The sequence below is a fragment of the Malaclemys terrapin genome, chromosome 3 (assembly GCF_027887155.1).
Source record: "Malaclemys terrapin pileata isolate rMalTer1 chromosome 3, rMalTer1.hap1, whole genome shotgun sequence".
Classification (NCBI taxonomy): domain Eukaryota; kingdom Metazoa; phylum Chordata; order Testudines; family Emydidae; genus Malaclemys; species Malaclemys terrapin.
The window spans coordinates 190,690,468-190,704,424 of record NC_071507.1 but is presented as its reverse complement, the minus strand read 5'-3'; the positions used below and the strand labels follow the sequence as shown (position 1 = coordinate 190,704,424).

The 13,957-nt window shown below is 44.3% G+C and overlaps 1 protein-coding gene across 10 annotated transcripts in view; it reads left to right on the top strand.

Moving 5' to 3' along the window:
* The window catches only part of ITSN2 (intersectin 2), a 120,416-nt gene that overhangs the window by 53,950 nt on the left and 52,509 nt on the right, over positions 1 to 13,957 (top strand). For 9 of the 10 annotated variants that reach the window (XR_008444467.1, XM_054023680.1, XM_054023675.1 and 6 more), the window contains 5 exons: positions 213 to 352; positions 2,577 to 2,657; positions 8,158 to 8,294; positions 10,488 to 10,948; positions 12,426 to 12,547. Coding sequence is in view for 9 of the 10 variants with exons in the window: in XM_054023680.1 (XP_053879655.1) it covers positions 213 to 352; positions 2,577 to 2,657; positions 8,158 to 8,294; positions 10,488 to 10,948; positions 12,426 to 12,547 (941 nt within the window). In the remaining variant the exon portion in view is untranslated. The remainder of the gene's footprint in view (positions 1 to 212; positions 353 to 2,576; positions 2,658 to 8,157; positions 8,295 to 10,487; positions 10,949 to 12,425; positions 12,548 to 13,957) is intronic. The other variant, XM_054023682.1, reaches the window with a different exon arrangement.

Genomic DNA, 13,957 nt, shown 5'->3' with positions numbered 1-13,957 from the left:
TTTATTATATGAGTTACAGTAGTGCCTGGATGCCTCAATCAGGAATCAAGGCCCAATTGTGCTAGAAGCTGTATGAGAACGTACCACAAGAAGTGGTATAAGCAAGTGGTTTCTGAAGTGGGAGTGAATGTAAATTTTTTTTAAATGGTTATTGAAGAGCATGTTAACACAAATAGAAATCATTGTAAGAGTACTTGATCTTTATTATGCAGATACAGGAATCAGTTCAGTGAACAAGAAGTTCCTAGAAAAGGAAGAATTATGCCAAAGACTTCGGGAGCAATTAAATGCCCTAGAAAAGGAAACTGCTTCCAAACTCTCTGAAATGGATACCTTTAACAATCAGCTCAAGGTACACGCAGTCTGCAAATATATTGTCTTTAGTAATAAGCAGTGTTTTCCTCCTCATCCAGTCACCAAACTTTTATTTGCTGTCCCCCTATGCCATGCCTTTTCTGAAAGTCTCTGCCAATTTTATAATATCAAAATCAGCATTGCCAAATATCTTCTAGAAAATGTGCAATTAGAAACTAATTCAAAACTATCATTTGTGTAATTAGATATTAACACTCCCTCCCTCTTGCTTACCACTCTTCTGCATTCATCATGTTACAATGCCTTTCAAGCGCATACTCATTGCTCACTCTTAGGGCATGTCTACACTTACCTCCCGAGTGATTGATCCAGTGGGGGTCAATTTATCGCGTCTAGTGAAGATGCGATAAATTGACCATTGAGCGCTCTCCCGTCGACTCCGGTACTCCACCGGAGCGAGAAGCATAGGTGGAGTCAATGGGGGAGTGTCAGCAGTTGACATACCGCAGTGAAGACACCGCAGTAAATAGCTCTAAGTACGTTGACTTCAGCTATGAAGTTGCGTAACTTAGACTGACTTAGCTCACCACCCCTCCCTTCCCCCCTCTCCCTCCCCCCCCCCCCCCCCCAGTCTAGATCAGGCCTTACTCAACACAGGTCCTAAAATACATAAAGTAAATGAGAGTTGAGGGCCATGTTCCCTCTAATTTTTTCCACACATGTGCAGAATGAATTTTGTTATGTGCACCAATATGGGGGTGATGTGTGTAACGAAATTCATATTGGTGCACGTAACAAAATTCATGTGGTGGGGGTGGGGCCGAGGGGTTCGGAGTGTGGGCGGGGGCTCAGGGCTGGGGCAGAGAGCTGGGGTGCAGGTGGGATGAGGGCTCCAGCTGGGGGTGCATGCTCTAGAGTGGGGCTGAGGATGAGGGACTCAAGGCTGGGGCAGAAGGTTGGGATGTGTGTGTGGGAAGGTGAGGGCTCTGGCTAGAGGTGCAGGCTCTGGGATGGGGATGAAGGGTTTGGGGTGCAGGCTGTCCCGGGGCTACGGCAAGGAGAGAGAACTCCACCCAGTTCTCTCCCCCTCCTGCAGCACCTGGGCTGGCGGGGGAGAGGCGCCTCTTCCTGTCGCGGCAGGTCCAGGGCTGGGCTGGGTTGGAGCCAAGAGAGGGGCACCTCTTTCCCGGCCACGGCAAGTCGGGGACAGGCTTGGTGGGTCCGCAGTCCGGGCCACTGGTAATGGTCCACAGCTTTGGGCTCCCCAGGGGAGCATCTGTCACCGGCAGCCCAGAGGAGCAGCAGCAGCTGTGGGCTCCTTTCCGCTCTGCTCCTCTGCTCCTGCTGCCTGGTGATGGAGGGCAGGGGCGGAGAGAAGAGCTCTCAGCTGGCCAGCTGAGAGGAGTGAGTGGGCTGGGCAGAGGAGAAGCCCTGGGCCGGAGAGCCTAGAGGAGTGCAGGGAAAGGGCCGGAGAGGAGAGGAGCCAGTGCTGCGACTGCCTGGCCACAGTGCAAGTGAAGTGGAGTGCCGGGCCGGCGGGGCCCCTGCTGAGTGTGGGCCTTCCGCCATTATAAATCCAGTATTGTTGGGCCGGGATGGGTTGGGGCCCAGGGAGGTGCGCCTCTCCCTGCCAGAGCCCTGAGTGGAACTTAGCAGAGCTTAGAGGGAACTTGAGTTGAAGATGCTGAGCACCTTGCAGGTTCTGTCTCTATGGCAGTAAGGTTGTATGGCTACCATTTTGCAGATTGTAAATGGAGTATCCTAATTGCTTAATTTTTATTGGAAAAAAATACAAAATCTACCAGCACAGCACATGGGATATTCACTTTTGGCAATACACATGGATGCTTGTATTCCTTTAACTAGGAGAGAGAATGTGCAGAGGGTAATTGGAGGAGGCTGTGTGATTTATATATTGTCAGTTTATCTGACAGATGAATGCAACTTTCTGACGAGGGTGTTGTCACTCTGCTCTGTTTGCTGGCTTATTCATAGTGGCATTGATGTGAATTTTAGAATAAATTGTATGATTTCCCTTCTGGCTAGAGGAAGAACCAAACTGCATCTGTTGAAGAGAGCTTAAGGGAAAAAACTCTCAGAACTTTTTTTTTTTTAATAAAGAAAACATCACCCACAGTATTGGTGCTTCCATTTAATCACATGTGTGCTGCATGGCTTGCTGGTTAATGTAGTCTTCCCTACAATATATTTTTTAAATCATTATAAAGTTTAATTGGCTTTTTATCTGCCTTATCTTACAGTGTGAGAATATGGATGATTCTGTTCTTCAGTGCCTTTTGTCTCTGCTAAGCTGTCTCAACAACCTCTTCCTCTTACTTAAGGTTATTTTCTAATCTTTGGCTCTTTTGCTTTTAATTATTTCACAGTTTTTCTGTTTTCCCTTTCTTTTTGGGTATATTATCTCTTTAGCAATTAGCTGAAAATCTTTATTTAAAAATAAAACTTTTCAAAAACAGAATGAATATTCTTTTCTTTTCTGCTTGCTTTTAAATCCTTCTGCTATCTAACGGCTTAAACTTACTTGCTTATAAAGCAATGCCAGAAAATACTGATGTGTATCTTGTTTGTTAATGTACTGATATATTAACAGATCCAATTAGCTTTATTACCTAGGTACTGTTTTTTCTTTTCAGGTAAGGTAATATTCACCAAAAAAGTCTTTCCTTTTTGATAGAAACATTTACAGTTTCACTCACCTATCTACACACACACACGCACCCCTTCTCTCTCTCTCTCTCTCTCTCTCTCACACACGCACACGCACACGTTGTCAAGTCCGTGATTTATTTGGTCTGGGTTCAGAAGAGTCCTGAAATTGCATCAGTGCCCAGGTTAACTAGGGTAGCCAACTTCCTGACTGCAGAAAAATGAACACTCTTGCCCTGCCCCTTCTCCAAGGCCCCGCCCCGCTCATTCCAACCCCGCTTCCTGCCTCGCTCACTCTCCCCCACCCTCACCCATTTTCGCCAGGCTGGGGCAGGGGTTTGGGGTGAGGGTGAGGGCTCTGGCTGGGGGTGCAGGCCCTGGGGTAAGGCCGGAGATGAGGGGTTTGGGGTGTGGGAGGGGACTCAGGGCGGGGATTGGGGGGATTGGGGTGCAGGGGGGACAAGGGCTCCGGCTGGGGGTGAGGGATCTGGTATGGGGCCGGGGATGAGGGGTTTGGGGTGCAGGGGGGGGCTCTGGGCTGGGACCGAGGGGTTAGGAGTGTGGTAGGGGGCTGAGGGCTGGGCCAGGGAGTTGGGGTGTGGGCTCCGGGAGGGGGGTTGGATGCAGGAGGGGGTTCAGAGATGGGGCAGGGGGTGAGGGCTCCAGCTAGGGGTGCAGGCTCTGAGGTGGGGCTGGGAATGAGGGGTTTGGGGTGCAGGAGAGTGCTCCAGGCTGGATCATGGGGTTGGGGTATGGGAAGGGGTGTGGGCTCTGGGAAGGAGTTTGGGAGGGGGCTCAGGGCTGGGGTTGGTGTGTGGGAGGGGGCTCGGGGTGCAGGCTCCGGTCGGGTGGTACTTACCTCAGGTGGCTCCCGGAAGCAGCCAGCATGTCCAGCTCGTAAGCGAAGGGGCCAGGGGGCTCTGCACGCTGCCCACGCCTGCAAGCACTGCCCCTGCAGCTCCCATTGGCCACGGTTCCTGACCAATGGGAGCTGCAGAGTCGGCGCTCAGGGTAGGGGCAGCGCCCAGAGTCTCTCTGATCGCCCCTGCACCTAAGGGCCCCAGGGACATGCTGGCCGCTTCCAGGAGCCGCATGGAGCCAGGGCAGGCAGGGAGCCTGCCTTAGCCCTGCTGCGCCGCTGATAAGACTTTTAACAGCCCAGTCAGTGGTGCTGACCAGAGCTGTCAGGGTCCCTTTTCGACTGGGCGTTACGGTCAAAAACTGGACGCCTGGCAACCCTAAGGTTAACCTGCATAATTCTGTAATACGATGCTGCGAAACCACCAGCTTTAGTTTAGCATTACAGCTTTCATACCTCTTCTCCTTAACACAATGGAAATTCTATACTGTGGTCACAGAACTCAATTGCTTATTGTATTTCAGCCAACCGTCCATTTTTAAATTTCATATCCTCCCCTTTCTTTGTGATTTACTCTCTGAATTATTTAATGGACCATTCAATTTTGGAACCAAATGATACTATTTTTCACAGTGATCCTCAAACTCTGTTTAAAATGTGAAGAAAAACTGTTCCCCACCTATGTCAGTGCAATTCTATTGAATAATTTGCCGGTTATAGGTAATGAGGATTAGTTTGTTGCTGCAGAAACTCACTGTGCAATGGAGGTTTTATTGTATTCTCTTTTTCTTATTAATTACATTACATTGACAATAAGACTTCTTAGGAAATGTGTCAGATTTTGCAATGGGAATCCACCATTCCTAATTACTCTCTTTTGATAAATAATCTGATAGGAAAGGCCATGTTCCACCTATTCATCAGTATGTGTATCTAATACAATGTGATTCTTAAAAAAGATTAATTGTAGTGCCCTACAAATATATTAATGACCTATTAAAGTATATACTAGATAATTATTGCTGATGTGTTTCTTTTTGTAAATTTAATCAAGCAATTTTAAATGCTCTGGTGTGGAAAAATTCATTATAAAAAGACATGAGGGAATTAGAAAGTGAGGGAATGGGAATGTGTTACATTTTAAACAAAATACTGTTAAAAGCTTTAAAAGACATACCGCCTTATGTAGCCAGAAGCGAATATCTGGGTGTTTATGGTTTCCAACAGTGATAAAACTATTGCATTATTTTCACCAGTGCATCAGATTCCAATTTGGGCCTGTTATCCAAAGCTCCATGCCAATTATTTCAGCCTTTGGTCTGAGCCTAGTTAGAGGAAACACTGTGGTCTGAACTTTACTTTACACATGACTATGTTATGTCTTAGTTATTGGATTTATTTGTTATTTAAAAAAAAGTTCTTTCAGTCATAATTATAGAAAAGATTATATATTTCACCCATAATTAGCAGATTTTTATATGTATTTTTCTTCTTTTTGTAGTGACCTTCTGTTAAATTAAGTAGTGGGTAATAAAGGAAATACTAAAGCATAGTGAAGGGAAGCCTCCATCTTAAGGGATGTATACCCAAAATTTCCAGTACTGTTTTGTGTTACTTGTAGTTTAAAAAAAGAACAGGAGTACTTGTGGCACCTTAGAGACTAACAAATTTATTTGAGCATAAGCTTTCGTGGGCTACAGCCCACTTCATCAGATGTATAGAATGGAACATATAGGAAGAAGATACATATACATAAAGAGAACATGGTAAAGTGGAAGTAGCCATCCCAACTGTAAGAGGCTAATTAATTAAGATGAGCTATTATCAGCAGGAGGAAAAAAAACTTTTGTAGTCATAATCAAGATGGCCCATTTTAGACAGTTGACAAGAAGGTGTGAGGATACTTAACATGGGGAAATAGATTCAATATGTGTAATGACCCAGCCACTCCCAGTCTCTATTCAAACCCAAGTTAATGGTATCTAGTTTGCATATTAATTCAAGCTCAGCTGTTTCTCGTTGGAGTCTGTTTTTGAAGCTTTTCTGTTGCAAAATTGCCACCTTTACGTCTGTTACTGAGTGACCAGAGAGGTTGAAGTGTTCAACTACTGGTTTTTGAATGTTATGATTCCTGAGGTCAGATTTGTGTCCATTTATTCTTTTGCATAGAGACTATCTGGTTTGGCCAATGTACATGGCAGAAGGGCATTGCTGGCACATGATGGCATGTATCACATTGGTAGATGTGCAGGTGAACGAGCCCCTGATGGCGTGGCTAATATGATTAGGTCCTATGATGGTGTCATTTGAATAAATATGTGGACAGAGTTGGCATTGGGCTTTGTTGCAGGGATAGGTTCCTGGGTTAGTGTTTTTGTTGTGTGGTGTGTGGTTGCTGGTGAATATTTGCTTCAGGTTTGGGGGCTGTCTGTAAGCGAGGACTGGTCTGTCTCCCAAGATCTGTGAGAGTGAGGGATCATCTTTCAGGATAGGTTGTAGATCTTCGATGATGCTCTGGAGAGGTTTTAGTTGGGGGCTGAAGGTGATGGCTAGTGGCGTTCTGTTATTTTCTTTGTTGGGCCTGTCCTGTAGTAGGTGACTTCTGGGTACTCTTCTGGCTCTGTCAATCTGTTTTTTCACGTCAGCAGGTGGGTATTGTAGTTTTAAGAATGCTTGATAGAGATCTTGTAGGTGTTTGTTTCTGTCTGAGGGATTGGAGCAAATACGATTGTATCTTAGAGGTTGGCTGTAGACAGTGGATCGTGTAGTGTGTCCTGGAGGCATGTAGGTAAGTATAGCGGTCAGTAGGTTTCCAGTAGAGGGTGGTGTTTATGTGACCATCACTTATTAGCACAGTAGTGTCCAGGAAATGGACCATTTGTGTGGATTGGTCTAGGCTGAGGTTGATGGTGGGATGGAAATTGTTGAAATCATGGTGGAATTCCTCAAGGGCTTCTTTTCCATGGCGCAAGAAGAGTAGGGGCGTTAGGGGACGAGAGCTAAGGAAGCGTTGTTCTAAGTCAGCCATAAAAATGTTGGCATACTGTGAGGCCATGCGGGTACCCATAGCAGTGCCGCTGACTTGAAGGTATATATTGTCCCCAAATGTGAAATAGTTGTGGGTGAGGACAAAGTCACAAAGTTCAGACACCAGGTTTGCCGTGACATTATTGAGGATACTGTTCCTGATAGCTTGTAGTCCATCTTTGTGTGGAATGTTAGTGTAGAGGGCTTCTACATCCATAGTGGCCAGGATGGTGTTTTCTGGAAGATCACCGATGGATTGTACTTTCCTCAGGAAGTCAGTGGTGTCTCGAAGATAGCTGGGAGTACTGGTAGCTTAGGGCCTGAGGAGAGAGTCCACATAGCCAGACAATCCTGCTGTTAGGGTGCCTGACATGATGGGGCGTCCAGGATTTCCAGGTTTATGGATCTTGGGTAGCAAATAAAATACTGCTGGTCAGGGTTCTAGGCATGTGTCTGTACAGATCTGTTCCTGTGCTTTTTCAGGGAATTTCTTGAGCAGATGGTGTAGTTTCTTTTGGTAATCCTCAGTGGGATAAGAGGATAACGGCCTGTAGAATGTGGAGTTAGATAGCTGCCTAGCAGCCTCTTGTTCATATTCCAACTTATTCATGATGACGACAGCACCTCCTTTGTCAGCCTTTTTGATTATGATGTCAGAGTTGTTCCTGAGGCGGCTGATGGCATCGTGTTCAGCACGGCTGAGGTTATGGGGCAAGTGATGCTGCTTTTCCACAATTTCAGCCCGTGCACGTCGGCGGAAGCAATGTATGTAGAAGTCCAGTCTGTTGTTTCGACCTTCAGGAGGAGTCCCTGCAGAATCCTTCTTTTTGTAGTGTTGGTAGGAAGGATTCTGTGGGCTATCTCCACCAGGCAACTGTTTAGAGATCATTTTAAGACACACTTCACTGTACTTCTAATCCTTAGATGACCCAGTGTTTAAGTACTTAATTTAAAATTCCCACTCTTTTTCCCTCCATCATATTTGCAGTCTCTAGCACTTGAATGACTAGACGATGCACTTTGCAAGTATAAGCGGCATAAGAGTTTGCAGATCTGCCAGCTATTTTTATATGCTCCTGTTCAACTCTTTCTTTCCAATGAGCTTCAACATCCATTATTAACTTAAGATTGTCCTGTCCATTTGTATTAAAACTTGGATCACAAAGCATTAAAACGCCTAGTTACTTTCCTAGAAAAATGGATTTGCTTGTCAGTCCTTTGATATATTTCATTGTGTTTCCTCATTAGGAACTGAGAGAAAGCTATATTTCATTGTGTTTCCTCATTAGGAACTGAGAGAAAGCTACAACACACAGCACTTAGCCCTTGAGCAACTTCAGAGGATCAAACAAGAGAAAATAAGAGCTGTAGAAAGAAAAAGAGCTGAGCTTGCACAGAAAAAGCGACTGGAAGATGAGGCTGCAAGGTAACATGGTTGAAAAGCATAAAACACCTATACTGTATGCCTTTGTGATGTTTACACTGGATTACGATAATGAGCTTTATGTGAGGCTACAGCTGGTGCAAAATGTGTCTGCCCACCTGTTCAGAGGCTTACATGTAGGGGGAGCATATTCATACCAAATACTCTACTCACTCTTCACTGGGGTTATGCTGGCATAACTGTTGTCAGTGAATTTATACTCATGTAGATGAGATTAGAATGAGGCCAGTGGAGGACTGTTTTCCAGGAACTGCACTGGCTTCCTGTTTACTACAATTTAAGGTTTGGACTTTGGCACCAGATTTTCAAAAGAGCTGAGGCACTGAGTGCATGTGAAAATTTAGCTGCCTAAATGGGACCTGAGATCGTCTGAAAATCTGGCCTCAATTGTGGATGCTGAGCACTTTTGATAATCTAACCCTGTATGAGTTGTGGATGCTGAGCACTTTTGATAATCTAACCCAGCCCCGTGTGGTTTAGTTACTGGTTGGCTGACAGATTGCTGACACCCTTCGTTTTCCCCCCCCCCCGCCCCGTCCCCCCCCCAAAAAAAAAGTGTGTGGGGGGAGAGTATCATTGGAGCTAAGTTATTGGCTGAGACACTTCAAGATAATAGCAAAAACAGCGAGGAGTACTTGTGGCACCTTAGAGACTAACAAATTTATTTGGGCATAAGCTTTCGTGGGCTAACCCCCACTTCATCAGATGCATGGAGTGGAAAATACAGTAGACAGGTATATATACACAGTACATGGAAAGATGGGAGTTGCCTTACCAAGTGGGGGGTCACTGCTAACGAGACAATTCAATTAAAGTTGAAGTGGGCTATTCTCAACAGTAGAATACCAAGGGAGGAAAAATCACTTTTGTAGTGGTAATGAGGGCAATGTAATCAGTGTGGCCCATTTCAAACAGTTGACAAGAAGGTGTGAGTAACAGTAGGGGGAAACTAGTATGGGGAAATTAGTTTCTGTAGTGACCCATCCATTCCCAGTCTTTATTCAGGCCTAATTTGATGGTGTCAAGATAATAGTCCCTGATTTAAATGGAGATAAGACTGAGCCAAACCTGGCCATTTTCAGTGAATACTGCCAGATTCCCAGATACTACACTGAAGACTGTGGACTGAAGAGAATATAAATGCTGCAATAAATTCCCACAATAACTGAAGACCAGGAATTACAACAACAAAAAATAATAAGCAAAATTTGCCAAATCAGGTATTGGTAAAGACCAAAGTCTTTTATGGCCATCTCTGAACAACTTTTCATTTTTCATATGTGGGATTTGGATATTGAAATGATGGGCACCCGAGAAATACCATTGATAGATTAATGCTCCATTTTCTGCTTTGCCTTTGCACATCAAGTTGAGCAGCTTTGGTCGTGGAGGCACTGAAGAAGTAGCTCTCAGGCATGAAAGGTCAAGGAACAGTGTTTTCAGACCATAAGTCTTTCTTATTTGTATTTTATTAGTGCCTAAAATATGCTGGATTGTATGCACATGTGAGAAAACATGGTACCTATCCCAAGAGTTTTTGGCCTGCAGTAAAGGGGTAACAGAAATTGAAGGGGAAACCAAACAGAGGAGGGAGAGATCCTGCTGTGGATGACAGAGGTGGCATATGGAGACTGGGGAACAGAGAGCAAAAGAGAATGCTAGAGGAAAAGAAAAAGAGGAGGATAGTGCTGAGGCTGATTAAATAAACATTATTTTTGGCACATGCTAATAACCGCAAACGAATACCCCAGCACCATCCCAAACCATTGTTTCTGAAGTGCTAAAGGTGCGGACACTTTGAAGGATTTTTGGCATTTGTTTTTAGACACAAGTGAGATGTGGCTGTTGAACGGAAGGAGATTGCTATGTCAAGTGTCAGTTCTTCTCTGCACTCTGGGTTTGGGGACTGAGCAGGGATTTGCTCTCTCTCCTCTCGAGGTGGGGACCTTGAGTTCATCACAATATTGTTGTTATGGTTAGTCAACCAGTATTTCCTCACTATACTCTAGAGTGTGGAGGGGGTGGTACTTTACATTTAGGGCCACCTGGTGTAAAATCTAGCCATGGCTCTGCCACCCGAGCCTTGCGTGTGGCTTCAGTGACTCCCAGGTCACTAACTGGTTAATCCCATAAACACTTTCTCACTTATTTATTTATTTTTTCCTTTTCATTAAGGAAAGCAAAACAGGGGAAGGAGAACCTATGGCAGGAAAATGTCCGAAAGGAAGAGGAGGAGAAAAAAAAGCGATTACAGGAAGAGCGAATAAAGGAAAAAATTCAGGAAGAAAAACAAAAAGCTGAGGAGGCAGCTGCCCAAGTGAGAGAGAGGGAGTTCCAGTTGCAAAAACTGACTGAGGAGAAACATGAGGAGGAGAGGAACAAACTAGCAGAGATTCAGAGAGAAACAGAACAACAAAGGCAGAGACAACTGGAAGAAGACAAGAAGAAGCAAGAACAGATTGCAAAAGAAGCTGAGGAGAGGCGTAAACAGCATGAAGAAGAGAAGAGAAGAAAAGATACAGCCAACCTGCAAGAGTCAGAGAAACACACTTCAAAATTAAACTTAAATGAGAAATTTGCAGACTTGTTGAAACAGACTGAGGGTAGAAATCTTAAGCCTACGTGGAGAAGTGAAGGTAAACTTCATCTATTGATTTATTTTTTGTTAAAAATGTTCCTTGTTGTCTTGAATTACTATTGTTACTTCATATTTAGACATTTTATTGTAGAATAATGACAGTATTGTAGGTTATGTGGTTAAAAATTGATGTTGGAGACCATGGCCCATATCCATAGTTGGTGTAAATCTATTGACGTCAATTGAGCTATAACAGTTTACACCAACAGAGGATCTGACCACAAATCTTTCAATGCTTTCAGTTAACAAATCCTGGACACTTGGAGCAGTAACATTTTGGCTTTACTGCACTTTGTCTATGCAACAGAATACTCACCACATGTTGTGGCATGAGATGTTCATAATTTCTTTTAAAACAATTTTTGATAGTCAATAAACAGGTAAGAATCCAGTAATGAGAATGAGTACAGCCTTAAAGTAACATTGATTAACACTTATATAGGTATCATAACCTCAGTTACTAGATGGTGGTCAAAACTGAGGTCAGCATGGATTATGGATAGGATATTGAAAAATGCTTAGTGTTAGCTTAATTCTGTTCCCATTTAACTTGATGGTAGTTTTACTATTGACTTAGTGGAAGCAGAATTATATAATGCATTTTTTGCAAATTGTTAACCATTGTTATGGCTTTAGTGTGGCTGGTTTAGTAGTATTACTTATAGACTTAGAGAAATTTAGAGACTGAGACTATATCAAATAGAAATATGTAATATTTTGCTGTTCTGGGCTTTTAAATTTCTCCTTGACAAGAATGTCACCTGGGGCTAGGTCTATACTACCCGCCTGAATCGGAGGGTAGAAATCGACCTCTCGGGGATCGATTTGTCGCGTCCCGACGGGACGCGACAATCGATCCCCGAATCGGCGCTCTTACTCCACCAGCGGAGGTGGTAGTAAGAGCCGCCGACGGGAAGCCGCAGAAGTCGATTTTTCCGCCGTCCTCACAACGGGGTAAGTCGGCTGCGATACGCCGAATTCAGCTACGCTATTCACGTAGCTGAATTTGCGTATCTTAAATCAACTCCCCCCTGTAGTGTAGATGTACCCTGGGTTGCAGGCCACTCATTGTTGGGGTAGCCTTTTCTAATCAATTTGAAGGAAATGTAAAAGTTCTATACATAAATGAAAGAAAATATTAAAACACTGATTCTGGAGAAGATATTGAACAAGAAGAGATGGGAAGGAAGACAAAGACTTCATATTTTGACTAAGCAGATCTGTGTCCACTGCTACTCCTGTTTATTACGTTAATCATAATAGTCTGGGTGATGTTCTGCTCCTTCCATCTGTTTGTTGTACCCAGTTATCTCTCACCATTCACTTAGACTGTAAGGTCTTTAGGGCAGAGACCTTCCTTTTGTTATATCCGTGTATAGTGCCTAGCACAGTGGGGTCCTGAACAAGCTTGGGGCCTCTTGGCACTACTTAAATACCAAAATAATAAATACCACTAACACTTTTTCTTCTTTCAGGTAATGTAGTTAGTGCCTCAGAATCTAGGAATTCAGCTGCCTTGGTGAATTACAGAGCTTTATACTCATTCGAAGCAAGGAATAATGATGAGATGAGTTTTAATTCTGGGGATGTAGTTCAGGTAAGACTGGTAGTTCATGCTAAACTAACCAGAAGAATCATTGACATATGTCTTCATCAAAATTAATGTTTTTGTTTTTTTTAAACACATTTTAGATCTGTTCAAATTTACACTAATTGCTTCTTTTTAGGAGGGGGTAGTGGGATTGATTTAAGCAATATGCACCTCTAGGACTGAAGTGTTACAGAGAAGTCGAGGGCCAAGGACTGGTACTGACTACTATGAAATGGTCAACTTGGAAATCATTATTGCTGTTATAAACTTTGTGAAATGAATAACAAGAATAAGCTAAATAATCACTGCTCTCCCATCTCTAGTGCAACATTTTGCAGGTATAGGACTGCAAAGAAAATTGCCTGTAATGCGAACATAGTAAACATTGTCATAGATAAAAGTATATAAAACAAGATTATTTGTGGTGCTAGAATTATTAAATACCTGACCTACCTGGTTTGAATAGGTTTGAGGGTTTCTCCCAAATAATTAAATATCTGAATAGTGTTCTCTGTTACGTTATCTGCCTGGTTCTTCTTCGAGTAGATGCAGATGTGGTGTGTGTGTGCCCAGCACACCGGAGCCAGAGACTTTTTCCTAGCAGTCCCCATAGAGGGGCGGCTCTCGCACCTCATGGCTGTGGCCCCTCCCTTGGCTATATGAGGCAGCACTGCTCCAACCCCCTCAGCTCTTTCTCACTGCCTGTGGCTGGAGTCAGAGGTTTGTGCGGTTATAGTCTCACAACCTGGCATTTAGTCTTAGCCTAGTTTAAACACTGTCCTTCCTGTTGAGAGGCGACCCCCCACACTCAGTGCTTGCTTTGCCTCGGCAAGGCCCACCTTAAAGAGTGTGTATCATTTAAAAAAAGGACTTAGTTGGTGCAGGATCTTTGTCTCAAGTAGCACCTGCTTGAACAGGCCATGTGGCCTGATCTGGTACCAAGGCCCTCCTCGGGTCAAAGATTGCCCTCAGGCTTGGAGAGTGCTGCCACCTCTTGTTCTGGGGCAGGTGCCTTGCTGAAGAGGCAGAGGAGCCGTTCTCCATTGTCGGCACAGAGGAAGAGGTCTCGTAAGACCAATTGAGACTTCTCCAGGTCACAGAGCGACTCTTCTGTTTCCCCCAGGAACAACACAGACTGGCATAGGACCAGTTCTGGCACGTGGGATGGTGTGGGTATGTCTGACCCTTCCCTACTACTGAGTGGGAAAGACAGAAACCCTGTACTATTGATTCTGATTCCAGCCTTTGGGTGTCCATTGAGTCAGGTACCGACAAGGGAGATGCCAGTACTGACTGCGTCCATGTCGTCAGTCTACCAGGAAACCACATACCTCCTCTGCCTTTCGCTCCCAACCTCACTGTTGGTCCAGGACTTTCCCAGGGCTGTGCCAATCCTGGCCTCTCTGATGGAGTGAG